Source organism: Sus scrofa, chromosome 8 (genome assembly GCF_000003025.6).
Source record: "Sus scrofa isolate TJ Tabasco breed Duroc chromosome 8, Sscrofa11.1, whole genome shotgun sequence".
NCBI classification, from domain to species: Eukaryota; Metazoa; Chordata; class Mammalia; order Artiodactyla; family Suidae; genus Sus; species Sus scrofa.
Window position 1 is genome coordinate 3285116 of NC_010450.4, and position 26850 is coordinate 3311965.

At 57.1% G+C, this 26850-nt stretch overlaps 1 protein-coding gene across 8 annotated transcripts in view; it reads right to left on the reverse strand.

Moving 5' to 3' along the window:
* The window catches only part of SORCS2 (sortilin related VPS10 domain containing receptor 2), a 507916-nt gene that overhangs the window by 78029 nt on the left and 403037 nt on the right, over positions 1 to 26850 (reverse strand). For all 8 annotated transcript variants that reach the window (XM_021100959.1, XM_021100958.1, XM_021100964.1 and 5 more), the window contains exon 4: positions 9587 to 9751. In XM_021100959.1, coding sequence (XP_020956618.1) covers positions 9587 to 9751 — 165 coding nt within the window. The remainder of the gene's footprint in view (positions 1 to 9586; positions 9752 to 26850) is intronic.

The window sequence follows — 26850 nt, forward strand, 5'->3', positions numbered from 1 at the left end:
CACTAAAGTATCCATACCACTCCTGGGGGGTGGGCCACAGGGGTTTCAGGGACCCTTTGCACCCACAAAGCATCACACACACTAAATCTTGCATCACACAATGGAATGCAGAGATCAACGAGTTTGCTGCCTACAGGCCCGGCCCGGGGGCGGGACAAGCCCCTCTCACTCCCGGGTGTGGGAACCGGACAGAGGCGGGAAAGCCGTGGCTGCAGGGGAGGAGAGGCGGAGACCCGGCTCCACTGGGTGCTGTGTCGCCCTGTCACCCCCTGTCACCATGATGTCCCCTGGTGTGAGGCCCAGAGGTCGTGGGTTCAGCAGGCCTGGCTCTAGCAGACTCTGCTGTGCACAGCAGCGCTTCCGGGCACAGACGCCAAAGCTGTTCTAAGCCTCAGATTCCCCACTCTCCTTTCTGGCCGCACCCATGGCATTCAGAAGTTCTTGGGCCAGGGATTGAACCTGCGCCACAGCAGTGACAACATCAAGTCCTTAACCCACGGAGTCAACAGGGAACTCCTCAGACTCTCCATTTCCAGAGTGAGGCCCCAGATCACTCGCTTGCTGGAATGTTGTGAGATCGTCCCCTCGGCAAAGCAGCTGCACTAATTAAGCGCTCACTGGATGCGTCAGTGTCTTCCCGGTATTGATGTCAATGACAGTGGGGACCCTTGCGGAGGGCTGCCTGTCCCCGTGACATCCATACAAGACCCCACTCTATCAGCCCGTTTCATAGACGGAGAACGCGGTTCAGACCAATTGTGCAACTTGCCCGGGTTGTGCAGGTGCGAGGCTGGATCTGAATTCTCTGTGGTTTGAATGCCCCTTCCTTTAGTCCTCTGAGCTCGAGACTAGAGTGAATCTCTTGAACAGAGCACTCTCCATCCCCAGCCCTTGAAAGGAAGGCAAAGCCAGCCCCTCGGCCTCGGGTGGAGCAGACTCAGTTTCCCCACCCGTGAAATGGGTATAACAATCTCAGCCATAGCTGCCAGGACGGCAGCCGTATCCGCAGCCTCCAGAGCCCGCGTGGAGCATATTCTATTTCTGGCTTTCTGTGTCGGCTCCAGTGCGCCCGCCTCCGGGGCCCTGTGCCATACAGAGCACGTGACTTCACCGATGTGACTGCTGCTGGTATCAAAGAAAGGTTTGTGGAAGCTCAGAAGAAAACGGGCTCGGCAAGCACCGAACCTGTGCTGCCCTGTCCCTCGTGCTCAGCATCCTTCTGCAAGCCCACCCAGGCCTGCCCACCGCCCGTCACCACCAGCTCCCAAGGCCAGCAACTCCCCTTGGTCCCTGTCCTCGCCTCCCCACTGCCACATCCAAGGGTCACCAGGCTTCTGCGATTCACCCTCCACCCGACGCACATCTGCTGCCCGCCCACCCTCCTCCCTGGTCACAGCCCTGTAAGCCCCTGCGTCTCTGCAGCCCCCTGACTCGGCCCAGCCCTAGCTCCACGGGACGTCCTGCAACACACACCTGGGCAGGTCACTGCCCTCTCCCAAGGGATGCATGGCCTCGGGACAAAGCCTACCCTTAGATGGTGACCCGGGCCCCCTGGGGCTGCCCAGGCCTCCCTCCTGCGGCCGTCCTGCTCCACCCACCCCCAGCCCACATGCTCTGCACTCTGGTCACTCGGGCTCTGGGCTCATTCACAGATATGGTGCTAATGTGTCTCTACGGGGTCCTCTGAGCACCTGCGCCTGCTTTTCCTCGGGCTGGAAGGCTCTTCCTTGTCCTCAGTCAATTTAAGACTCAGTCTACCGTCACTCTGGGTCAGGCCGTTGCTGAGGCCACTTGCTCAGAGGCCCTGGTGCTGCAGAGTGAGGCTTAGAACCTAGGCCCTGAGGTCAAGAGCTGGGCTCAGGGTCAGGAGGCCGGAAAGAACCAGCCTGCCGTGCTTCCCTCCGCTGGACCGCGGCACCTGGGCCCCTCCCGCTCCCTTGTGCCCCCGCCCACCTCTACCTGTTTGTACCTGGTTTCTAGGGACTGGTTCAAGCCCTGCATTCCAGATTCTTCTACCAAGGGGATTGAGCCCCTGGGCCGCCCCCTCACCCCCAGCCCCCTCCTCTCCAGGAGCCCTTGGGCTGGCTCAGCCGGCCCGGGTGTGATGTTTCTCTACTGCCTCATGCCTCATCTAGAGAGGATGCCGGGGGCAGGGGGTTTGGTCTGGTGTGCTCGCATGTACCCCAGCTCCAGTGCGGGCCACAGTAGGCCCTCTGAACTACTCCCTGGAGGAATGAAAGAAGCTTCTCCTGGTCCAAGGTCCCGGCTCCCCAGCGGCTGTGTCGGACTCACTCTACCAACCTCCTGACCTGATTCTCTTCCCGACAAGGGGCCCAGGTCCCACATCGTCCTGATGGCCTCGAGTCCTTGAGCCTCTGGCCTCCGCCCGCCTCCATCTCCTCTCCCCTCCCCCTCCCCTCGTCTCAGTACCCGCTCCTCCCGCCCTCCCTCCTGCCCACTCTTGATCTAGGAGGTGCCCATCCCCCCACTTCCTCCAGCACCCCTTCCCCACCCCACCCCGGCCACCCACCTGGTCCCCTGCTGGATCCCGTGGACCCAGGCGGGGCCGTCTTAGGGGATTACAAGATACCGCAGTGATGCTGAAAGTCCTAAAAGCCCTAGAGAGCTCCTCTGGAGCAATCCGTACTCGGGAGCCCAGACGGACCCCACGGGGACCTCGGCACGCAGGCTCCCCGCAGGCAGGGCTGCAGGTCGAGGCGGAGCCCAGAGGTGAGCATAACACACCGTCCTGGCCTCGTGATCCGTCAGCCCTGTTCCCGCCCACACTGTCCCTGGGTGTCCCAGCCTTCTTCCCTGTTTGCAGACAGAGGCCCTGGAAACTACAGACCCCCACTTGCCCAGGCGGAAAATGTCAGGAGCAGCCCCCCGCCCTCCCGGGAGCGAGGCTGAGAGCCTATGTCTTTGTCACTCGATGCCAGGCCCCTCCCTGGCGGCTCCTCCAGGGCTCCCCAAACCCTGTCCATTGAGAACCAGCGCCCCTTCCCCAGCTTCCCCAAGCCCAGGCTCCAGCTGGATTCAACTCTGTTTTCCGGATGCACCTTTTCCTCTCTCGCCTCTAGGCCTCTGCACATGCTGTTCCCTCTGCCTGGCATGGCCCTCCTCCTGCCCCTCGCCACCTGGGCGTCTCCTGTCTCTTGGGGAGGCCTCCCTTTACCCCACTGGAGGGCAGAGGTCACCTCCTCAGGCAACCAGTCTGCAGCCATCAGTGTCGGCAGCCAGGTCACAAAGCCTCTGGATTAACGGAGGACACGACTGCTGACGCACCTGCGTTTATGACACCTGCCCCAGAACGTTCTGAAGCCTTTCCAATTTGCTCTCACAAGGCGATTTTATAATGCAAATCAATTGCTGCAGAAATAGAACATTTCTGCTTAATAAAAGACAAACACTGGCAAACAAACAAGAATAAACACACCAGGGACGTCTTAGTTACCGAAGCTAAAACCACACAGTGACGCCCTGGGGAAGGTGGCTTCCTCTACACAGTAGGTTAAAGGATCTGAATTGCCCCAGGTGTGGTGCAGGTGCGGCCAAAAAATGAAATGAGATGAGATGAAATGAAATGAGATTAAATGAAATGAAATGAAATGAGTGGAGCAGCACTCACTCGCCTCTCTGACATAAAGATAAAATGACCGGACGTCAGAACGGGGGAGAAATGAAGGAAGCGGGGGAGGATGTGGTCAGAAGGAAGGGCTCGCACACTTATTAGAGACACAGCCGTGGCACGTGGCTTTGATGGCAGGTGGGTGTGATGGCTGGAGCTCCGCAGCCTTTCCTCCCTTGCTGTAGGAGGCCTGGTCGGGCTGCAGAGGCTGGAGAGCTGAGATCTACCACTGCTCAGACTCCCTTGCAGTGACACCTCTGGGTCAGGACGATGTGCTTGTGTAAGGCTTGGGAGGTGCAAGTGCCATGGAGCCGATTTCCTGCTGCCTTGGGCATTTCTGCAGGGCAGCAAGGCCATAGGATGTGCCTGGCATCCGTCCTCCAGCTCTGGAGGGTGGAGGGGCAGCGGTGGTGGAGGCAGCAGCTGGACCCTGCCTCTCAGTGTCCAATCGCTGGCTTTGTGGTCGTACCCAGGCAGCATGGGCTGCAGCAGTGGTCATTTCAGATGCCTGGACCCCTGGCCTCAGTGGCATGTTTTGTTTTGTTTTGTTTGTCTTTTTGCCTTTTCTAGGGCCACTCCCACGGCATATGGAGGTTCCCAGGCTAGGGGTCTAATTGGAGCTGTAGCCACCAGCCTACACCACAGCCACAGCAATGCCAGATCTGAGCCACGTCTGTGACCTGCACCACAGCTCACGGCAACACAGGATCTTTAACCCACTGAGCAAGGCCAGAGATCGAACCTGCAACCTCATAGTTCCTAGTCAGATTCGTTAACCACTGCGAGTGGCATGTTCTTGACCTTGGGAACCCCAGGGGGAGCTCCCAATCCCCCACCTTCTCCTGCGGGGCCAGCTTCCCAGACACTTGGGTGTCTGGCCTGAAGCCCCCCACCCCCACCTACCCAGTTTAGAGAGCACCAATCACCCAGATAAATCCTTTTCCTGCCTAAAATATCCAGAGTGGGGTCTTGTTCCCGCCCGGAGCCCTGCCAGACACAATGGTCAGAGCAAAAAGGACCCTCTCTGCGTATAAGAATCTCACTGCTCACAAAACTGTTCTCTACTTACGAGAAGCCCAGTTTCTTCCCAATTCTGAAGTCTGAGCTCAGAGTGAAAAGGCTGGCGCATTGCATCTCGCGGGCCCGTGGGGCCGCCCAGCTGCTCACTGGTCCTCACAGCCCCCTCACTCACCCCTTCTAATGACAGCGCCCCCCACCTGCCACCCTCTGGACAGCAGCTGCCCTCCTCTTCAGCCTGGATAAGTGCCAGCACAGCCTCCTCTGGGCTGGAGGACTGTGGGGGTTCATTTTTTTTTTTTTTTTTTTTTTTTTTTTTTTTTTTTTTTGGAACATGTTGGGTTCATTTTTCTTTTTCTCCTATGTGGTTCCCTTTGGTTGTTCTAAAGTTGTATTAAAAGTAAACTTTTCAGAGTTCCCTGCTGTGGCTCAGGGGTAATGAACATGACTGGTATCCATGAAGATGCAGGTTCAACCCCTGGCCACGCTCACCTGGCCGTGAGCTGTGGTGTCAGTCGGAGACGCGGCTTGGATCTGGTGTGGCTGTGGTGTAGGCCAGCAGTTGCCACTCTGATTCAATCCCTAGCCTGGGAACTTCCATATGCCATGGGTGTGGCCCTAAAAAGACAAAAAAAAAAAAAAAAAAAAAAAAAAAAGTAAATTTCTGGAGTTCTCCATGGTGGCTCAGCGGTAACGAACCCAACTAGTATCCATGAGGATGCGGGTTCGATCCCTGGCCCTGCTCCAGCTCAGTGAGTTAAGGATCTGGCGTGGCTGTGGCTGTGGCAGAGGCCTGCAGCTACAGCTCCGATTCAATCCCTAGCCTGGGAGTTTCCATATGCTTTGGGTTCAGCCCTAAAAAGCAGGGGGAAAAAAGTCCTCGTGTGGTTCCCTCTGCCCTCCATCATGAGAATAGCATGTCCCCATGTCCCCAAGTAACCACCGGCTCCACAATAAGCAACCTGAGCTGTGCCAGGAGCCACGTCTGGCCAGTCCCAGCCGAGCCCGACGGAACCCCCACTGCCTCCCAGACACAGGAAGCGCTGATGTGAGCCACGGGGGGGAGGGGGGAGCTGTGTGTTACTCGGCATTACAGTGGCAGGTGCCTGCTCAATACACCGGGTCTGTTGGAATCAAAATCAGCGTGGTTTGAGCACGCCATCCTGCTTCTTGGGATTTAGCGAGCTGGGAAACCCACAAAGCCTAAAACCCCTCCAGCCCTGCTGGCATTGTTATGAATGTCCTCAGATTCCTCATTCCTTTTACAACCACAACTAAGCCTTTCTTCTTTCCTGATAGTCGCAAGAAAGAACCACAGAAAATAACTGAGATTTCAGCTCCATTAATTTTTCAGGGCACCATAAATTAGAGAGCAATTGCCATGCAGTCGACTTCTGCGGGAAAGTAAGTCTCTGTGACTGTGCTCTGGTCTAATTACATGGAAGGGTAAGTAGCGCTATTAATACCCAGAAGCACATGCTGTCCAGAGGAAGGCACCCGAGCAGACACAGCCCGGGAGGCCAGGGGATGTCAGGGACACCCGTCAGTCCTCGAGGACCAGACCTTGGCACGAGACGTGATTTGGTCAGTGGTGTGAGTGGATGTGATGTACTCTGGGTCAAAGCAGACACACTGAGTGAGGACCTGCAAGGAGGTAAGGTCCCGTAGAGAGCTACGCCTCAGGCCAGCCAGGAATCCACATTTGGAGGTCCCTGACCTGGGTGATCCATACTGGTAGAAATTCATTCATTCATTCATCCATCAAACTCCCATCCATCCATGTCTACCATCCATCCACCCACCATCCATCCATCATCCATCCACCTATCATTCATCCACCCATCCACCATCCATCCATCCATCATCCATCCATCCATCCATCCATCCATCCACCATCCATCCATCACCCATCCATCATCCATCCATCTACCATCCATCCACCATCCATCCATCTATCCATCATCCATCCATCCACTATCCATCCATCCACCATCCATCCATCCATCCATCCACCATCCATCCATCACCCATCCACCATCCATCCATCTATCCATCATCCATCCATCCACTATCCATCCATCCACCATCCATCCATCCATCCATCCACCATCCATCCATCCATCCACCATCCATCCATCCATCCATCCACCATCCATCCATCCATCCACCATCCATCCATCCATCCATAAATCCATCCACCATCCATCCATCACCTGTCCATCCATCATCCATCCATCTACCATCCATCCATCACCCATCCATCCATCATCTGTCCATCCATCCACCATCCATCCATCCATCCACCATCCATCCATCCATCCATCCATCCACCATCCATCCATCCACCATCCATCCATCCATCCACTATCCATCCATCCATCCACCATCCATCCATCCATCCATCCATCCACCATCCATCCATCCACCATCCACCATCCATCCATCCATCCACTATCCATCCATCCATCCACTCCATCCATCCATCACCATCCATCCATCCACCATCCATCCATCCACCATCCATCCATCCACCATCCACCATCCATCCATCCATCCACTATCCATCCATCCATCCACTATCCATCCATCCATCCATCCATCATCCATCCATCATCCATCCATCCATCCATCCATCCATCCATCACCCATCCATCCATCACCTGTCCATCCATCCACCATCCATCCATCCATCCATCCATCCATCCACCATCCACCATCCATCCATCCATCCATCATCCATCCATCCACCATCCATCCATCCATCCACCATCCATCCATCCATCCACCATCCACCATCCATCCATCCATCCACTATCCATCCATCCACCATCCATCCATCCATCCATCCATCCATCCACCATCCATCCATCCATCCATCATCCATCCATCCATCCATCCATCCACCATCCATCCATCCATCCATCCATCCATCCATCCACCATCCATCCATCCACCATCCACCATCCATCCATCCATCCACTATCCATCCATCCATCCATCCATCCATCCATCCATCATCCATCCATCACCTGTCCATCCATCATCCATCCATCTACCATCCATCACCCATCCATCCATCACCTGTCCATCCATCCACCATCCATCCATCCACCATCCATCCATCCATCCACCATCCATCCATCCACCATCCATCCATCCATCCACCATCCATCCATCCACCATCCATCCATCCATCCACCATCCATCCATCCACCATCCATCCATCCACCACCCATCATCCATCCATCCATCATCCATCCATCATCCACCCATCCACTATCCATCCATCATCCATCCATCCGTCATCCATCCATCCACCAACCATCCACCCATCCATCCACCATTCTTCCATCTGTCCATTCAATATTTTCAGCCAGGAACTTGAGGTAAAATGGTGAAAAAAACAGGCATAGCCCCTACCCTCAAAGATCTTACCCTGAGTGAATGCGGAGGTGCAGACAATAATCGCAAATATATATTTAGAAATATATAATAATGGCACAAATATATAATACACATTGTGGTCCCACCTGGGAATGGGAGGCACTGGAACAAGTGGGCCCCAGGGAGGTGGGGGGGTTGCAGAGGAGGCCCTGATCTGCATGGCTTCCATCTGCTCCATGCTTCACCTTCCACCATCCTCTGAGCCTGGGGCTAGCTGTGTAGACAGCCTCTGCAGACCCCTTCTGTCTGGCTTCCGGTGGGATCTGGCCATGGAGGCAGGGGCGGAAGAGCGGAGATGCGGGAGGAGAGGGAGCCGGGCACCAGCCCTCCTGCCCTCTGTCCTCACAATGGCAGTTTGTAGGAGCTGAGTTACTGTCTCCAGGGCCTGCCTCCTCCTCCTCAGCCCTGGCCTACGGCTCTGGGGACCATGTCTTCTACCGGGCAGGGTGGTCGGCTAAAAAAGGCCCCCAAAGATACCCACGGCTTAATCCCTGTCTGCAATCATAACCTCTGGGGCAGAGAAGGACTTTGCAGGCGTGACTCAGGAAAGAGCTTGAAATGGGAAGGTCACCCTGGATTATCCAGGTGGGGCAGAGGGAACCCTCTCCCTCTCCCTCTTTCTCTTAAATGCACGTGCGCATGAGCGCGCACACACAGACACACAGACACACAGACACACACACACACACACGGCCAAGTACTGCCTTTGAAGATTGGAGTGACTCATTCACCAGCCACAGAATTCCAGAACCTGGGAAAGGCAAGGGAGGGGCCCGCCCCGAGCTTCCAGAGGGAATACGGTCCCCACAACCCCCATCCCTGCAGACATCTCACCTTTGGCCCCGTGAAACTGATTTTGGATTTCTGGCCTCCAAAACTGTGAGAGGATGAATTTCTAATGTTTTAGGCCATCAGGCCGGTGGCCACCTCTTACAGTGGCCCCAGGAGCCCATGCTGGCCTTTCCTCCACCCAGGCAGCCCCTCCTCCGCTGGCCCCTGCACTGTCCCTCTGCCCAGGTCTCTCCTACCCCACTCTGGCCCTGCAGAGGGCCCCCATCACGGTGTCTTGGGCTCCCGTGGTGCCCTGCAGCACAGCCCCGGACAGGGCATGCTGGTTTGGGATCTGCAGGAGGAGTCACCCTTCCCGGAAAAGGAGGAAGAGGCTTCCAGGCTGCAGGAAGGGCCTGGGAGGCCTTGTGGAATGTTCTGGAAGTGGCCAAAGGCCCTGTGGCTGGTGTGCAGAGAGGGGAGTCAGAGTGGAAGGCCCTCTCATAACTCTCCACTTTCCATCGTCCTCCCACGTGCCCATTTGGGCCAAGCGCCCGCCTCACCTCCACCCCCACGCACCCGGTTCTCCGGAAGCGTGACCACGTGGCCCCGGGAGGAGGAGGTAGGGGCCTGGGTCCTCCCCCACCGCCCGGGGCTCCCGGGTCCCAGGGTGGAAAGGGCCAGCTCCCGTGCGTCCCCGGGCTCCCGTGCGTCCCCAGGCCGGCTCACCTTGCCCTCCCTGGTGTAGGCCAGCACCTTGTCCTCCTGCCGCGGGTGGAAGAGGAGCGTCTCCACGGAGAAGGGAACCAGCTGCTTCTGGAAGGAGGCGCCCTCGTCCGTGCTGAGGAACAGGCTCTGGTCCCGGTCGCTGAGCGAGGAGCTCACGAGGATGATCTGAAACACAGACGGGGCGTCAGGCCGACCCCAGCCCGGTGCCCACCCCCGACGACGCTCCACACCCCGCCCCGGGCCCTGCACCTGCAAGGCCCAGACTCTGACCTTGAGCGGAAGGTCAAGGTTTCTGCTGTCGAGGAGCCGGTCCGCAGGGCAGACCTCGGCCACAGCCTGAGGGGCAGCTGTGCCCTGAGGAAACGAAGCAGGACAGTGGGCGGAGCTGCCACCAGACAGAGGGCCTGAGCCAGCGGGGCTGCCCTGGGACGCGTGCGGCAACCGGGGGCGGGACTGGAGACGCAGAGGGTCAATTCCCCAGGCCCCCCAGGGGCCCCCACTGTGGTGGGTTTCGGGTCCCCCAGCAGTGACTTCCATGTCCTAATCCCCAGCCCTGTAAGTGCGACCATCCCTGGAAACAACGTCCGGGCAGGCGTAACTAAGTCAACAATCCAGGATACCATCGTCCTGGATTTAGGGGCCCTAAGCCCAGCGACCAGCATCCTTATCAGAGCAGGGGAGACAGACACACAGGGAGACGCAGACGTGGGCTGAAGAGCAGGTGGTGCGGCCACAAGCCAAGGGCTGTGGGAGCCACCAGAAGCCGGGAGGGGGCCTGGGAGGGGCTCCCCCTCGGCCCCCAGACGGAACCCGCCCTCTGACACCTGGCTCGAGACGCGTGGCCTCCAGAATGAAGACAAGAGGTTCCCATGTTTTGAAGCCCCATTCGTGGGGCTTTGTGGGGCCGCCCAAGGACCCCGACGCACCTGGGGACACTCTGCAAGGGTGGCGGCCACGTCCTGCTCGGGGAGCCGGGCTGTGAGCCCTGCGGATTGGCTTCCCTCCAGTTCCCTGTTCACACAGGTCCAAGCCCTGCTGGAGTGTCCCCTCTGTCACAGAAAGGCCAGGAAATGTTGCCCAAGGGTCAGAAGAGGGCAGCCCTGTGGCCACTCAGTGGAATGATCGGACCCCTCGGAGGGGCACCGGGGGCTCCTCCGTCCCTGGTGCCACAGGAGGCCGACCAGCTGGCTGGGCTGAGACAGTGACAGGACTCAGGACCGGGTGTGGATGGGCCTCCAGCCGCGCGGCTGTCCCCATAGCTGCCCGGCCTCCCACCTCAACCCCACGGGGAGGTCCACTCCCCCCACAGGAAGCTGGGCGGCTCTCCCACACACCGACCAAAACTGCCACGGCTCCTCGGCCCCAAGGAGTCCCACGCCCTTCCCGGACCGGCCTCCCTCCCAGCCTCCCCGTGTGCTCTGGCCGTGGCCAGTGTGGTCCACTCCCGCACCGGGCCCTCTGCCTCCTCCTCAGCACACTCCCTCCGCCAGGCTGCCAGGGACCCAGGACTCGCCCCCCACACCCCTACCACCTTCCAAGGAAGTGGCCTCCTCCCCAGGGACGGTGTCCCCTGTTGGGACAGGGGCCACGTCATGGAGGCCACCACTGATCCCCTCGCAGCCTCACCCCCAGAGGGCCTGGGCACTCCACCCGTCAACGAATGAGGGAGTGAACGAATGCATGCGGGCACAGGGACGAGTGAGGGAATAAAGGGCAGGAGGGCATGAACAAGCACTGTGTGCTGGCGGCACCCCCTCGGTCTCCGGATACCCCAGTTCCAATCCCACATCTGTGACCAAATGCCCTCTGGGCCTCAGCTCCTTGATCGGGAATTGACAGGGTGCCAGGCACTCGGTTGGCGCACCATGAAAGCCTGATGCGAGTGTGACCAGCTTGTCCTCGTTGGAACTCCACAAGGTGCCTGCCATCACGCGGTCGTCACCTCTGCCTGGGGCACGGAGCAGGTGGGCAAAGTGCTGCAGTCACAGAGCCAGGCAGGGCGGGGCCGGGGCGTGAGCCCAGCCTCCCCTTAGCCACATGCTCGGGGGAGCCCAGGCTGGAGCCGCATGAGATGAGCACGGCTTTCCCAGGGAGGGGGTGGGACAGCGAGACACCCCCGCGACGGCCTCCCCTCCACCAAGATTCTTCTCAGAAGACAATTAAGCTCATGCAACATAAATCAGTGAGCTGCACAAAACGCCTGTCTCCTGCATAAACCAGCGATAACCCGGTGTTTCCTTTTTTTCTGGTGACACGGTAACAAGCATCCAGGTGTGCTCACGTCGCTCCTCTATGGCAAAACCCTTCCGATCCCAGCAAACGGACGGGCGGGGAGTCTGGTTCCCCGGGGGCTCTGATCCCCGAAAGGTGGACAAAGGTGCTTGGAGACATTCCTCGTGCTGTGGTTTACACACAGGAAAACGGGGGCGGGTAGGGGAGCCGGGGAGCACGTACAGGTGTTGACAGAGAATGTTCAGGGACAAGTGACTCAGGCACTCATGGAAAAACACGACCAATTTCTGTACATTGCACACTGACAAAATTATAAGGAAGTATATCAAGTGAGTGTATAAAAGTAAATACAATTTTGTCAGTAGAAAAACGCATAGAAAGGAGGATGGGAGCATTCCTAACTCAGCCACAGCAGAACGAAACTGGCCACTTGCGACAAAATGGATGGCTTGTGACAACGGGCATGGGCGTGAGGGCATGTCGCCAAGCGAGAGAAGGCAGACAGAGGAAGCAGACACCCCCGGATCGCACTCGTATGCAGACCCTTAGAGGAAAAAGGGGGAAAAAGCCAAGCGCATAAGCACAGAGAAGTAACTGGTGTGGGACGGAGGGCGGGCAAACCGGGCGAAGGGGGTTGAAAGCACAAATATCGGTCCGAGAACAAAGGAGCCGGGGGTGGGACGCACGGCCCGGCGAGCAGAATCGGTAACACGGTCTGCATATCTGCAAGGTGCTGCGAGCATAGATCTTAAAAGGTCTCATCACACGAAAGAAAATCGGAAACCCTCTACGGGGACAGACGCCAACTGGACTTTTTCTGGTGATCGTTTCATCATAAAACAAATATCGAGCCACAATGAATGACTCTGAAATGAACACAATGTTACAGCCCATTTGGAAAAGCAGAACGGAGGCGTCCCCTCGTGGCTCAGTGGGAACAAACTGGACGTGCCTCCCTGAGGACACAGGCTTGATCCCGGGCCGCGCTCAGTGCATTAAGGATCCGGTGTTGCCGTGAGCTGTGGGGTAGGTCACAGACGCGGCTCGGATCTGGGGCAGCTGTGGCTGTGGGGTGGGCCAGTGGCTACAGCTCTGATTCGACCCCCTAGCCTGGGAACCTCCGCAGGCCTAAAAAGACAAACCCCCCCAAAATAATAATAATAAAATAAAAGAGGAAGAAACCCAGGGGAAGGTTCATAGCGGCTGGTTTTAAGTGCTGGGGGTAGGAGGATTCTTCTGAAATTTTTACATAAACCCTTTAGCTCAGAATGGTTTTGGAGTTACAGAGAAGTCGCCAAGGTAGCAGAGTCCCCACGTGCCAACACCCGCTTGCTCTGTTGTCAACAGCCTGCGGTGACATCCATCATCTTTGTCCCAATGAAGGACCCGCCATCGGCACATTCCTGTTCCTAAAACACACGCTACATTTCACCGGTTTTCCACGGCCGTCTTCTCCCATCCCAAGTTCCCACAGGGCACTGAGAGGTCCTGTTTCTTTTAGGCTCCTCTGGGCTGTGACAGCTTCTCCCACCTCCCTCGCTTTCGACGTGACCTTGGCCGTCTGGAGGACGGGCGGGTATTTTGTGCCTCTCCCACGGGCGTCTGATGTGTTTCTCATGCTGATGCCGGGGTTACAGGTTTCAAGGGGAAAAGCACACCCGGGCACAGGATGTGGACATGGCCCGTCACCAACGATGCCGCCCTCGCTGGCCGGGGGCGCTGGCCAAGATCCCCCCGGGAACTCCTATTCCTCGGGGCTTCCAGCCTGTCCCTGGGGAGGAAGTCACTGCGCTCAGCCCACACCTGGGCAGTGGGGCGGAGGAGGCCCTGCTGGAGGGCGAAGGGCTGCGGGGCTTACACAGAACTCCGCGTGGGAGCTCTGTCGCCCCCATTTATTCGCGTATTCAATCATGTATTTATAATCCTATGTAGCCATGAACATTTCATTTCTGCGTGGAGTTGTATTTTGAGAGCCCTTTTCTTATTTTGTGGTCCAAATGGCTCTAGCCCTGGCTACTGAGCCCACTTTGGGGTCCCCGCGTTTCCTCTGACCTAACCTCATGGTGCTCCAACTTCTAAAGGTTCTCCATGGCCCCAAGCTTCCCTGGATGGTCAGGAAAATGGAAACACATCACCGAGGCTTCTTCAGCACTGCACCAGCTACAGCGGGGGTTCATTCAGTATCAGCTCCCGCCGGGCTCCCTGCCCTGCCCCAGGGCGGTGACACCCATGCCCCGTGTCTCTGGGCCGCCTGGCCAGGGAAATCCAAATTTCCCCTCTTGGAGGGCTTTTCTCCTGATGCGTTTTCCACAGCGTTCCTACAATGCAACTGCTTACATATTTACTGTGGCCTGTGTCCCGTGATCACGGGGGGTAGGGACCTGACCCCGTTGGTGCCCCGTGGCACCCAGCATGGGCTGGGCCCCCACCCCATAGTCAGTTAACCCGGGTGCTGGATGCACGCGGGCTCGCACGCATGTGTGAACGAATGAGCAATGCCAGCTCCGACGGTGACTCCCGAGGGAGCTGTTTGCTCTTCTCCTCTGGGAGGGAAGCATCCCCAGGGGATGCCTAAGTAGCAGGGGGCGGGGGGGAGCAGAAGTCATAAATAATCTCATGCAATTATTCCTCTTCACCCCTCAAAGTTTCACACATCAATGAAGGCTCATTCATTCATTCATTCATTCATGTATTCACTCTTCCACAGCTGCTAAGATTTAGGGACGTCCAGGCTTCACGGGAGCAGCCCAGCAGGGAAAGAGTACTCAGGTGTAGAACAAAAGGGAGGGCTTCCTGGAGGAGGTGACACCCAGATGAGCCCCAAGTAAGGAACGGAAATTTGATCCAGACCCAAGGGAGGGAGTCTCGGGCACAGAGGTCAGTGTAACCAGAGGTGGGGGGTGGGGTGCTGCTGAAACCCTTCACGTTCTGACCACTTTGGCGAATACTGCTGCCTGTGGCTGGAGGGCACAGCAGGACCAAGACACCCAACCTCATCACTGGTAATTCACAATCAGATTTTAAAATTTTAAAAACAGCATAAGATCCATGTGTGATCAAATTCAAACGGCTTCTATGAGATTTTCTCTGTCCTGGATTCTGAGCAACTTCTCAAAGCTGAATGTTTCTCATTTACTTTGGGGTCCTTGCCTTGCAGAGGCTCCCAACGTGAGTTTAGCCTGTTTCTTTTTTTTTTTTTTTTTGTCTTTTTTTAGGGCCGCACCCATAGCACATGGAAGTTCCCAGGCCAGGTATAATTCGGAGCTGCAGCTAAGCCTACACCACAGCCACAGCAACCCCAGATCCGAGCCACATCTGTGAACGACACCACAGCTCACGGCAACACCGGATCCTTAACCCACTGAGAGAGGCCAGGAATTGAACCCACATCTTCATGGATACTATTTGGGTTCATTACTGTTGAGACACAACAGGAACTCCTGTTTCATTTTTAATGATGGGCCACCCTCTCTCTTTTTATCTGCCTGTCAAACTCTGCTTCATCTGTCGAAGCCCAATTCGAAGGTCACCTCCTCCGGGAAGCCCTCCATGATACACATCCTCCAACAGAGTTTCTCTCATCCCTCCTCTGCCCCTTCCCCCAGCATCTGGTACCTGCCTGGAAGGTCCAGGTCCTCATCACTCCCATATCTCCAGCCCAGTGCACGGGACCTGGTACTGAGTAGGTGCCACGTTCTCGATAAACGGGTGTTGGCATTCCCACACAGGTGAGGGCTCTGGGTACAGGGTCACCTCTCTGTGACAGCCCTGGGTTACGGCCAAGGCCCTGCCCATGGTGGCGCCAAGGCGGAAGGAGGCAGAACCTGAGGAAGTGCTTCTGGCCAGGGCCGGCAATCTGGGTGTGGGCTATTTTTGGTCCCAGACTGAGACGAATAAGGCAGGAAAGATGGGGTAGAAAAACCGGCTGACAAGGAAAGCGTTACTGGAGCAAGGAGACAACTCAATTGGCATCACAAAGAGAGGAGGCTGCAGACTGCTCTCCCAAATCGGGAACCAGCCTATTTTAAATGGTGTGTTTTCGCTGCTTCCTATTCTGGGAAGACATATGGCACCTGAGCCGGATTCTGGGGGCCCGCAAGGCTGGGCGTCTCAAACGCAGAGGCAGCAAGTTGAAGAGAAACAGTTGAAGGATTCGTCGGACTAAAGGCCCGCCCATCTGCAGCATGAGTCCCGGGTCAGCAAAAAAGGCAAAGTGGGGCTCCTTGTTCAGAGAGCATCGGGAATTCGAGATGGAGCCAGAAGGGCATGAAACCAACACACATCCTTAAACTGCGCCCTTTCCAAGGCCACTCAGTTAGCAAACTCGGGACCAGTATTGGCAGCACCTGGAGGCTGCTGGAAAGACAGCGTCTTGGCCTGGCCCCGGCCCTCGGGATCCGGCTGTGAATTTGCTCTCTGACCCGGGTGAGTCCTGGGCGCCCTCTCCTCGGGGTGCTGCTCTAGGCCGCCGAGCTCCCACTGGTTTCGGCCCAGAGCCCACGGGCCGGGAAGCTCCAAGCACATGCTGGCCCCGACCTCTCTCTGCCCCCTCCAAGGGACAGGGAAATGACGCTGTGAGCAGGGCCCCGATAACATTTACTCCCCCGTCCCCAAGCCCAGCCACTCCGACGGCGCGCACTGCAGGATGGAGGCACCGATGATGGCCTGGGAGTCCGGGGGCCATGCGGCTCGTGGGACACACAGCCCACAGCTGGGCACGCCGCAGGCTCCGGAGGCCCACGGGCCGGGCTTCTGCCCTCCTTTGTGCCTGTGAGCTGTGCAACCTCGGGCAAATGCCTTCATGTTTCTGAGCCTGTTTCCTCCCCTGTGAGAGGAAGACAGGGATTCCCACGGCAGGGGCGACTGGAAGAATGAAAGCGTAGCAGACTTAGCACGAACCAGGCCACAGTGAACTGGCTATCCGTGACAGTGGGTTAATTATCACAACATTTAATTCAATGTTTATGTATTTATTTTTGTCTTTTTAGGGCCACACCTGTGGCATATGGAGGTTCCCAGGCTAGGGGTCGAATCAGAGCTGCAGCTGCAGGCCTACACCACAGCCACAGCAATGCAGGATCGAGTCTCAGCTCCAGCATCACCTCCTCAAAGACCCCGGTCCCTGGGTCTGGCCCACCTGCTCCAGCATCACCTTCTCTGGACCAGATCATGTCTGCAAAGGCCCCGTTGCTAAAAAAAGGCCACATTCACGGGTTCTGGGTGGACACGAACTTGGGGGGAACCCTGCTCAGGCCACGCTTCTTCCCCCACACGTGGCTGCTCTGAACAATCGCTGTCACTTCACTTCCCAGCACACTGGGCACAGCCCGCCCTGCTCCCCTTCGGATGGTTCGTGTGGGAAACAGAGGCTTCTCCACGGCTGCGGAGTTCATTTCAGTCTCTCCCAATGCCCCCCCCCCCAACAAAGATTTCCCACCTGCTCCCTCCCGGGGCTCGGAGCTCCAAAGGCCTCTTTCCGCAGGTCAGATGGGCATATGGAGGTTCCCAGACCAGGGGTCAAATCAGAGCTACAGCTGTCAGCCTACACCAGAGCCACAGCAACAGCAGATCCGAGCCGTGTCTGTGACCTACACCCCAGCTCATGGCAACATCGGATCCTTAATCCACTGAGCGAGGCCAGGGATCGAACCTGCAACCTCATGGATACTAGTTGGGTACTTAACACACTGAACCACAACGTGAGCTCCGCAGCATTTTATTTTGAAAAAGGTGGGTTCCCTAAGCACCTCCTTGGGTGAGGAGCTGAGGCGGCTCAGAGGCAGTGGAGGGAGGGGCGGGTGGAGAAAGACTATGGTTCCCTCGCGCCAGGAAACCCCAGGACGGACGTGGACAGGAGGCAGAGGAGCTGTCCCCAGGGTGAGGGAACCATCTCCCGGGGGCTGGGAGGGGGGCTAGGGTGCCCGAGTGTGAGCGCCGCCCTCACTGTGTCCCCTGGGACCTCCCGTGCCTCACCCTGGGGCTGGCCTTGGGCTGGGGGCTTCCTGGAGGAGGTGTCGCCTGAGCCAGGCCTCGAAGGATGAAGAGGCGTTCCCTGGGGGCAGCCAGGGTGGAGTTCAAGCGACCAGCATGTCGGTTCCCAACGGGGAGTGGCAGGGCGGGCTGCTTCTCCCAAAGTCACCTTTCGCTGGGGGACTTCTTCTCCGGTGACATTACCAACTCATTTACTGCATGAGCTTCACCAACACCAGAGTCGTCTGGACACGGGCAGGTCCGTGGATGACATGACTTCCCCTTACGTGGGTCTGATCGTGGCCAGGGATGGTGGGGGCCTGACACTGGGCAGGGGGCACAGCGGAGGGCCAGTGAAGGACATACACATGGCACAAGTCACTGTGACACAGAGTAACCAGAGCTGCCCCTGAGCTGGCGTGCAGCATGGATGCAGGTGGAGAGAGCTCCCCGCGGGTGGGGGCGGGCCGGGGCCCTCGGCACCCAGAAGGCCCGGCTCCCTGGGCCAGCCCGCGGGGGGCCGGGCAGACGGGCCTGTCATCTTGCCACAGAACCTGTGGGCCCATGGTGCACAGAAACTTCACTGGCTCCCTGCCGGCCAGTGCCGGACGGGCCGCCTGCAGAGCGGGCCTGGCTGCAGGTGCGGGCCAATGGGTGACCTTTCCATTACTTCCTTCCCAGCCCGGCAGCCGTCCCCAGGGCCCTGCCAGCCTCTGGCTGCAGAGAAGAAGGAGATGCCATCAGGGCAGCTCTGGAGAGGTGCAGAGAGAGGGGAGGTGACGGGTCCAGGACTCCCTTCCGGGCTTAATCCTCACAGCACAACTGCTAAGGAGCTGCCGCCACCCCCATTTCTCAGATGGGAACGCTGAGGTCAGAGAGGCCAGAGGAAGATGGTGCTGTCAGCTGGGTTCATGCCCAGCACTTCCCTCCCTCCCTCTGTCACCCATCTGCACTGTGTCACAGCCAGGGACATGACTGCATCGGCCCAGAATATACCAACGGGAGTCCTGAAGCCAAAGACCTGGGAGAGTCCAGAGAAACCCCCCCACACACCCAAAGACTGTCAGGCTTGGCCTCCAGCGTCTGCAGGTGCATCTGAGCTTGGGGGGTGATTTCTGACCACGTGAAGAGGCAGGGGCGGGGGCGGGGGCAGGGGACGGGGGGCTTTGTCTTGGTCCACCGTCCTCTCCTCTAAGACCGGTCTCTGGCTCATTCAGCTGTGCCCCGAGGAGCTCACAGCAGACAAGGGACATTGCTGAAGGAGGTGAGCAGGTGCACTGGGACAGGCGACCCGAACGGGGAGGCCCCGCCCCCAGGAGGGGCTGATGCAGGGGAGTGGCCATCTGGAAAGTTTCCACGCAGGACAGGAAGCCGCAAGCTCCGGGCACAGGTGGGTCAGCGAGGGAGAGATGCCCCAGAAAGGCGCAGGGCAGATGGTGCGATGCTGCCGTGGGCCTCCTACCTCCCTCCCTCCAGGTCGGGAGCCCTGCCTGGACCTGGCACCCTGGACGCCCTCTGTGACCCTTCAGCATGAGCCTGCCCCTCCCTGCCTGCCCAGACCACGTCCACCTGGCCTCCTGCTCGGACCCGCCTGCTGGGACCTGCCACCCCTGCAGGAGCCACGTGGGGCTCCACCTGCTATGTCCCCTTCTCTGATCCACGGTTGGGCATCCCACCACCTCCTCCAAAAGGTGGAGCCAGCGTCCCAGTCTGCCCGGCAGCCAGGCTCATGCAAATCACAGCCATCAACCCTCCAAGTTAAAAAAGGAAAGCAAAGAGCATCCGGAAAGTATTTCTCGCCGCCTCCGCCAGCGCTCTGGCTGAGCGCTCCGCAGACCTGGGGTTTCCATTCAGACTCTTTATCAAGGAGAGGATTTGTTTTTAATCTGCCCTTGACCAGGCTGAGCCCTTAAAAGGGTCCCCCTCCCCATCCCCGGGGATCGGGCTCCTCTGCAGCTACCTTTCTATTTAAAACCCAGTCACCCGGTCTGTTCCGTGCCAGACAGATGTGCCCAGCTGGGGACACAGAAAACTTGGCTTTGACGCCAGGAGAGGCAGACAGTGGAGACAAACAAATACGGCAGCGTCCGCCCCCGCGTCTCAAATTAGAATCCGCGCGGAGCCTCTTATACACGCCTGTGTGAGTCACAATGAGCAGAAACAGCTCCCCTGGCCGCTGCTTCGCTCTCCGGATGAACGCGTCCTGCTGGGCTCTTCAGCACACATTCGGATGCGCTGCCCACGCTCTAGGAGGAAAACCGCTCCGGGTGATGGGGTCTGGTTCGGGTGGTCCCTGGCAGAGGAGAGCTCCCGGGACACAGGGTCTGACGGAGAAGCATTTCTGCCACATGACTGTGGTGACCTTGGGCGAGTCCCCCTCCTCAACACCGGATCAGAGACGACCATTCCCCTCTGGGCTGAGGGTCCTGGTTAATCACGACCTCCAAAGCGGTCCTGGAAGGCAGGCTCTGCACGATCTGGGTGCTTTCCTAGGGATGCTTGGGGTTTGTGTAAACACGAGCCTACAGTGCCCTTTGAAACCCGGCAGGGTCTCCTGCCTCTGCTCCTGAGTCTGGCACTCACGACCCCCTCCCATGACCTCAGCCACGACCTTGCCACCACATGGCCTGAGGTCCAGCCATCCTGGACTGTCCCACAGACCTGGTGTACCCCCTCCGCTGGCTTTGCCTGGGACGCCCTGGCCATCTTCTCTGACCGCAGCGAGGAACAGGGCATGCAGGGGGCAGGCTGAGGCTGGCAGGAGGCCAGGGTGGCCACCCAGGCGACAGAACCTGGTGACCTGCATGAGGTCAGAGGTCACAGGACTGGGAGGAGAGGGCGGGTGTCCGTGACATTTCATAGAGCTCAGTGGGTTTGCGGGGGGAACCCGAGGGAGAAATACGGGCAGAACCTAACTCTTCAGTGCAGGTGCGTGCACGGTGGTGCCATGATGGGGATGAGGGCAGGACAGGAGGGGCTGGCCTGGGGGATGAAGAGGAGGCCAGTGGGGCCTCCCCTTGGGGCTGAGCTTCCTGGGAGGCACCCCCCGTGGAGGGAGGGCTCAGGGGGTTGGTACACGGGGCCAGCTCAGCAGGGAAATCTGCTCTGGGGCGGGTATTTGGAAGCTATCTGCTCAGACACGTGACTGGGGTCCTGGGGGTGAATGAGCCCCAGCGGGTGTGTCAAGTGAGAAAAGAGGTGACCTGGGATGGAGGCCTGAGGGGACCCCCCCCCTGCCGAGAGGAGGTTACAGGGAAGGCCTGGAGGGGCAGCTGGAGAGATGCAGGAGCTCCTACAAGCCAGAGGGGGAGGCCCGCCCACCCACTCCGGCATCCCTGCTGGGCCCTCATGTCTCCCTGCCCACCCCATGCCCTCCGCCCTGTGACGGCCCCATGGCCTCTCCCGTGTGTTTCACACCCGCCACCCGCGCTCCCACTTTGCTCCGGCCACCCCAGCCTCAGGCCCCTCTCATCCCACCTGCTGGCATCAGGGGGCCCTTCCCAAAGGCTGCGGGGCTGGCTCATGACTCAGCTCAGAGACCACCCTCAGTGAGGCTCTGCCCGAGGCCACCATCCAACAGGCTGTGACAACAAGGTACATTTTCACTGTCCTTTTTTTTTTTTTTTTTTTTTTTTTTTTTGCTTTTTAGGGCTGCACCTGTGGCACATGGAGGTTCCCAGGCTAGGGGTCCAAATGGAGCTACAGCTGCTGGCCTACGCCACAGCCACCACAATGCAGGATCTGAGCTGTGTCCGCGACCTATACCACAGCTCACGACAACGCCGGATCCTCAACCCACTGAGCAAGGCCAGGGATCGAACCCAGGCTAGGGGTTGAATGGGATCTGCAGCCACCGGCCCAAGCTCCATCTCCAACCGACACCGCAGCTCAGGGCCACACCAGATCTTTAGCCCACTGAGCGAGGCCAGGGATCAAACCTGCGTCCTCATGGATGCTAGTTGGGTTTGTCATCGCTGAGCCACCACGGAAACTCCTGATATTATTTTTTTAATTGTGGCAAATGTACATGGTCTAACGTATCATTTTCATCCTGCAGGGCATACAGTTCAGCAACGTTGGACACGCCGTCATCTCCAGAACCTTCCATCCCCCAGATGGAAACTCTGTCCCCATGGAAGGCTAACTCCGCCCTCTGTTCACACGCTTGTGTCCACTCACTTCCTGTCCAGCGTCGCCACGCTGTTGGGACACGCGTGCGTCGTGTTCCTGCTGAGCCCCAAGCCCTCAGCCGGCGCACAGTAGGTGCTCAGTCACTATCTCTTGAATCCTGTTGAGAGTCGTATTTAAGTCCCATTTGGAGCAAACGTTTACCTATAAGGGAGGGCGTTCCATTTGTGAGCAGACCGCCCCCTGCTGAGCTGCCCCTGGGCCCAGGATGCGTGGGAACCACGTTCCCAGCCTCCCTTAGTCTCAGTGGGCAGCCTTCGCCTGAGAGCTGGTAAGACAAGAGGAAGCCCTGGCCGTCTGTCCAGCAGCCTCCTAGGCAGGGGGTGCCGTCAGTGTCTCCAGCACCCCCCCACTGGGGACCACCCACTCGGCTGCCGTGGTTTCCTGAGGTTCCTGGGCTCCTGAATTCCTGACGTCAGCAGCACCTCCAACCTCCACCCCCCCACCCCCCACGTCTGCCTCCCTCCTCTGTCTGGATGAAACCCCTGCCCACTCCAGATGCCTCGAGGGTTCCTGGTCAAGCCCTCATTGGTGATGGATCGAGACCCATTTTACCAAAAGCAACAAGCTGACCCCAGGTCCCCTCTGCTCGCCCTCCGGCAGCAGCCCTTAGTGTCTGCCACTGTCTCTTCCCAAATAGTTTTGGCTCACTCCTGCCCAAGGTCTGGAGACGTCTCAGCTCCAGGAGTTTTGCTAAGATTCCCTCCAGCGCTTCCTCAACCAAGAAAGCACGTCACAAGTTAAAGGGCGCGTCACTGCCAACTAAAATAGGCATAAGATCTCTCGGCGAACTGTAAATTGGGGCAGGAGAGACCTCTCATCGTTTATTCAAAATATGGTTCCTGAGAGAGCCTTTTGCAAAATATACCAAAGTAGGAGGGCACTCCTGCCCCACTCTCTGCCGCCGACGTGCTAATCCATGGACGCCTCTTGGAAATTTATTAGGAGCTGAGCAGACTGACGTCAGGGGGCGGGTGGGTGGTCTTGCCCATCCAGCTGGAGCAGGGCTATTTACAGCTGCCATTCTGCACTAGAGGTACCCACCACCTACCACTCAGGTGAGGGCCCCTCTGAGGACCTATGACAGAGAAGCGTCAGGAGAAAGATGCCCCAAAGGCCATCATCACCAAGGGGGGAGAGGGGGGCTGCCCGTCTTCATTCCTGAGGACGTCAGGGCATATTTATGGAGCCCTACTGCTGAGAGACAGTGGTGAACAGGACAGATGAGACCCCCTCTCGTGGGCCCTATGTCTCAGGGGGAGAGACGGGGTAAAACCAAGGCAGGATAGTGAGACGTCCTACAAGGAAAATAAAGCCAGGTGACTCAGGGACTATGTCACAGGAACGTGTGTCCGTGTACACACACACACACACAAACACGCAGGCATACACGACACACAAGCCTCCACATATGCGCGTATAAAGAGATACACACGCATGAACATACAGAAAAAGAATGAATGAAACAGTCCACAAAATAAAAGCACTGCTTGTTTCAGGCTGATGGGACTTTGGATATTAAGTTTTTTCTTTCTTAGACTGTTTCTGCTTCTGTTCTTCATAGGTAATATGTTACCTGAGATGGGAGAAGTACTCAATTCATATTTTTGCAGTGAGTTTTTACAAATTAATATTTTAAGATGAAAATATGTTAACTGTGTATTCAGCAAAAATAATGTATGCTTTTATGCAAAGAAGAATTTGCTTGTGAGCAAAGGCCTAAGAATGCATATTCAGTTCTCTATTGAGGAAATCAGATAAGAAAAATTTGTTAAGTGAGGACTTTTAGATAATCCAGGACAGTTATTTATTTTAAAATTTAACTGTATTTGCTTCCCCTCTTCACCCAACATCCACCCATCTACCCATCCATCCATCCATCCATCATCCCCTCCATCCATTCACCCATCCATCCATCCATCATCCATCCATCCATCATCCCTCCATCCACCCATCCATCCATCCATCATCCCCTCCATCCATCCATCATCCCATCCATCCATCTATCCATCCATCCATCCATCCATCATCCATCCATCCACCGATCCATCCATCCAATCTCCCTTCCTTTCCTCTCTCCCTCTCCTTCTTCCCTCCCCTAGTCACCATTCATCCTCCATCCATCGACCCACTGAAAACTGCTTCCGGGAGTGAACGTGAGAGTCCACAGGCAGGGGTGCTGCATCCTATGAGCTCAGTGCACACTTTAGTCACCAGCTGTAACCATCACCATGCAGCCCAGCCCCTGAATCCACCACCTCGGCCTGAGCACCAGTGGCCTGTGCCTCTCAGTCTTGTCTCTGCATAAATTTGAACTCTGTGAAGCAGGGGTGGGGAAGTAAGAAGTGGAACTAACATTTGCTGAGCACCTGCTGTGTACCCGGCCTTACTTGAGACCCTGGCATTTTATCATTTTATTTTCACAAGAGCAATAAGGTGGGAGATTTTGGGGTTTTATCTTTTGTCTTTTTAGGGCCGCACCTGCGGCATATGGAGGTTCCCAGGCCGGGGGGTGAATCGGAGCTGCAGCTGCCGGCCTATATCACAGCCTCTCAGCAACGTGGGAACCAAGCTGCATCTGCAACCTACACTGCAGTTCACAGCAATGCTGGATCCTTAACCCACTGAGCAAGGCCAGGGATCGAACCTGAATCCTCATGGATACTAGTTGGATTCATAACCTGCTGAGCCACTATGGGAATTCCTGCTTCTTTCTTAAGACAGGAAGCGCAGGGGCTCCGAGGGGTGCAATGGTCCACTCCAGACCATACAGTCTGTGTGCCTCTGGCCTGGAACAGACCTGACAGTGGCTGATGCTGAAAACCCTCGTCCCGCCTTGTCCAGGCTGACATGCATGCAACACAATTTAATAGAACGCCCGCTCCAACACAATTACGGGATTGATTGTCCTTTCCTAGTTCCGTTTTAATCACCTGCCTGACAATCACTGAAATGCCAGGGAGCATCCCCAGGAATGTGTGTAAACTGAGCGGCGAGGCCAACCTTTTCCCTGTGTCCGGAGGCTGACTTGGTCTGATCGATAGTAATTAGGAAGACAAACCTGTGCCAGGACATACAAATATTTTAGAGCCTTGACTTATTAATAATCTCGTCTGTAGCATTTGAGAAATAAAAGGCCCCCGCCTCCCCCCAAATCATTGATGATGTCAGTTCTCTAGAGGGGCTGACATGGGGGCTTTGGAGCGAGAAGGGTGTAATTGGGTTTTGTTTGGCTGTCTGAGGACATTTTGCAGACAAAGCTAAAAAGCCGGCTTGCTTGGGCGGAGTGTGGCGGTCGGTGAATCCTCTGGAGTGACTCGGTTTGGGAAGATTGTCTTTCATCAGGACAGTTGTGTTAACTACGTTTGATTAGATCAGGGAACGGTTGGTTCATTCATCTTCCCCTAATTGAACAGCAGAAAGCAAGCGACAGGATCTCAGGCTTCGCGTGGTGACTTTTCCACGCCGGCTCGGGCAGCCTCCTGGGTAAAGATGATAGTTTTGGAAAGTAACTGCAGGATCTCCAAAGACTCTCTCTTCAAATATTTGTGATCAGAGACCAAGATATTATAGCCACGCCCGGCAAGTTGCTGAAAACGCTGCAGCAGCTTCAAAGAGCAGCCGCTCTCACCTTCCCTGAACGTGGACAACCAAAGCCTCAAGGGGCCTCCAGGCCGTGGTCATCGGGGCAGGGGCCGCTGACGTTCTGCACTCAGGACCAAGGAAGGACAGGGCTGAAGGCTGGTCATCGCGGCTGGGGGCAGCCCCAGGCAGTGTCCTGTAGCCGGAATCACCTGGAATCAGGCTTTTTCTGAATGAAACCCTCCAGCGTTCTGTGGAGCAGGTAATAGCATTGGTAAAATAACCCGATGTGGCATTTATTGAGCACTTACTATATGCCGGGCACTGCACAGAAGGCTTCTTACGTGTTTTTGACAGCCCTCCAGCGGGGTGGCTGCTATTCCTGTCCCTGTTTGATGGATGAAACGAGTGAATCTCAGAGAGGATGGTGGGCACCCGGGGCACACAGCGGGAGTGGGGGCAGGACACAGCCAAGGCAGCCTGGCGTCTCTGATGTCATTCGTTGCTGTATAAGGTTTTGTTCAGCAGAAGGGTACTGATGTTTAAAACAGACGCTTTCCACCAGGTTCGATTTTGTCCAATCACCACCCCAACACACACATGCACACACACACTTTACAAATGAGGGGAAGGTGTGTTTAAGGAAAGCCTCTTCGGGACCTGGCTGCCTAATGCTGGTGCCAGGACAGGGGCTTTGTTCCTGAGCAGACGGGAGAGGTGGCTGGTCAGAGGAAGGCACTGCTAGCCCAAGTTTCCGGGCTGTTCTACAAGAAATAGCTGCTGGGGGGACGTGGAGGGGCTGGGGTGGCTGGACCAGGAGCTGACCACAGGGTGGGAAGCGGACAGGGCAGTGAGGTTTGGATACCGCAGCTCAGGACACACCGTCGCACTTGAGGTTGGTGGTGAGGTGGGGGGGTTCAGGGAGGGGAGGGCTTAGAAGGCCTGTTCCCCTTTGGATGGTCAACACCTGTGCACCCCTCAAAGGCCAACTCAAATGTCCCTCTTCTGTAAACACACCTTGCTCCCTTCTGGGCCCAGTCCCCCAAGGAGCCCCACAGAAACTTAGATACACCTCCACTTTGGAACCCAGTCCACCGCAGGAACGTGGCTCATGAGCTCCCTAGGCTCTGAGCTCCTTGAGGTCAGGGAATGGGTTCTGTTCCCACCCCCTCCCTCTTCTTGCCCAGAAATTGAGCATGCAAAGGGTGCTATAAAGGCTGTTGAACGGGTGGACAGAGGGAGGGAGGGTTGGGTAGGTGGGTGGGTAGGTGAATGAGTGGACACATGTTCAG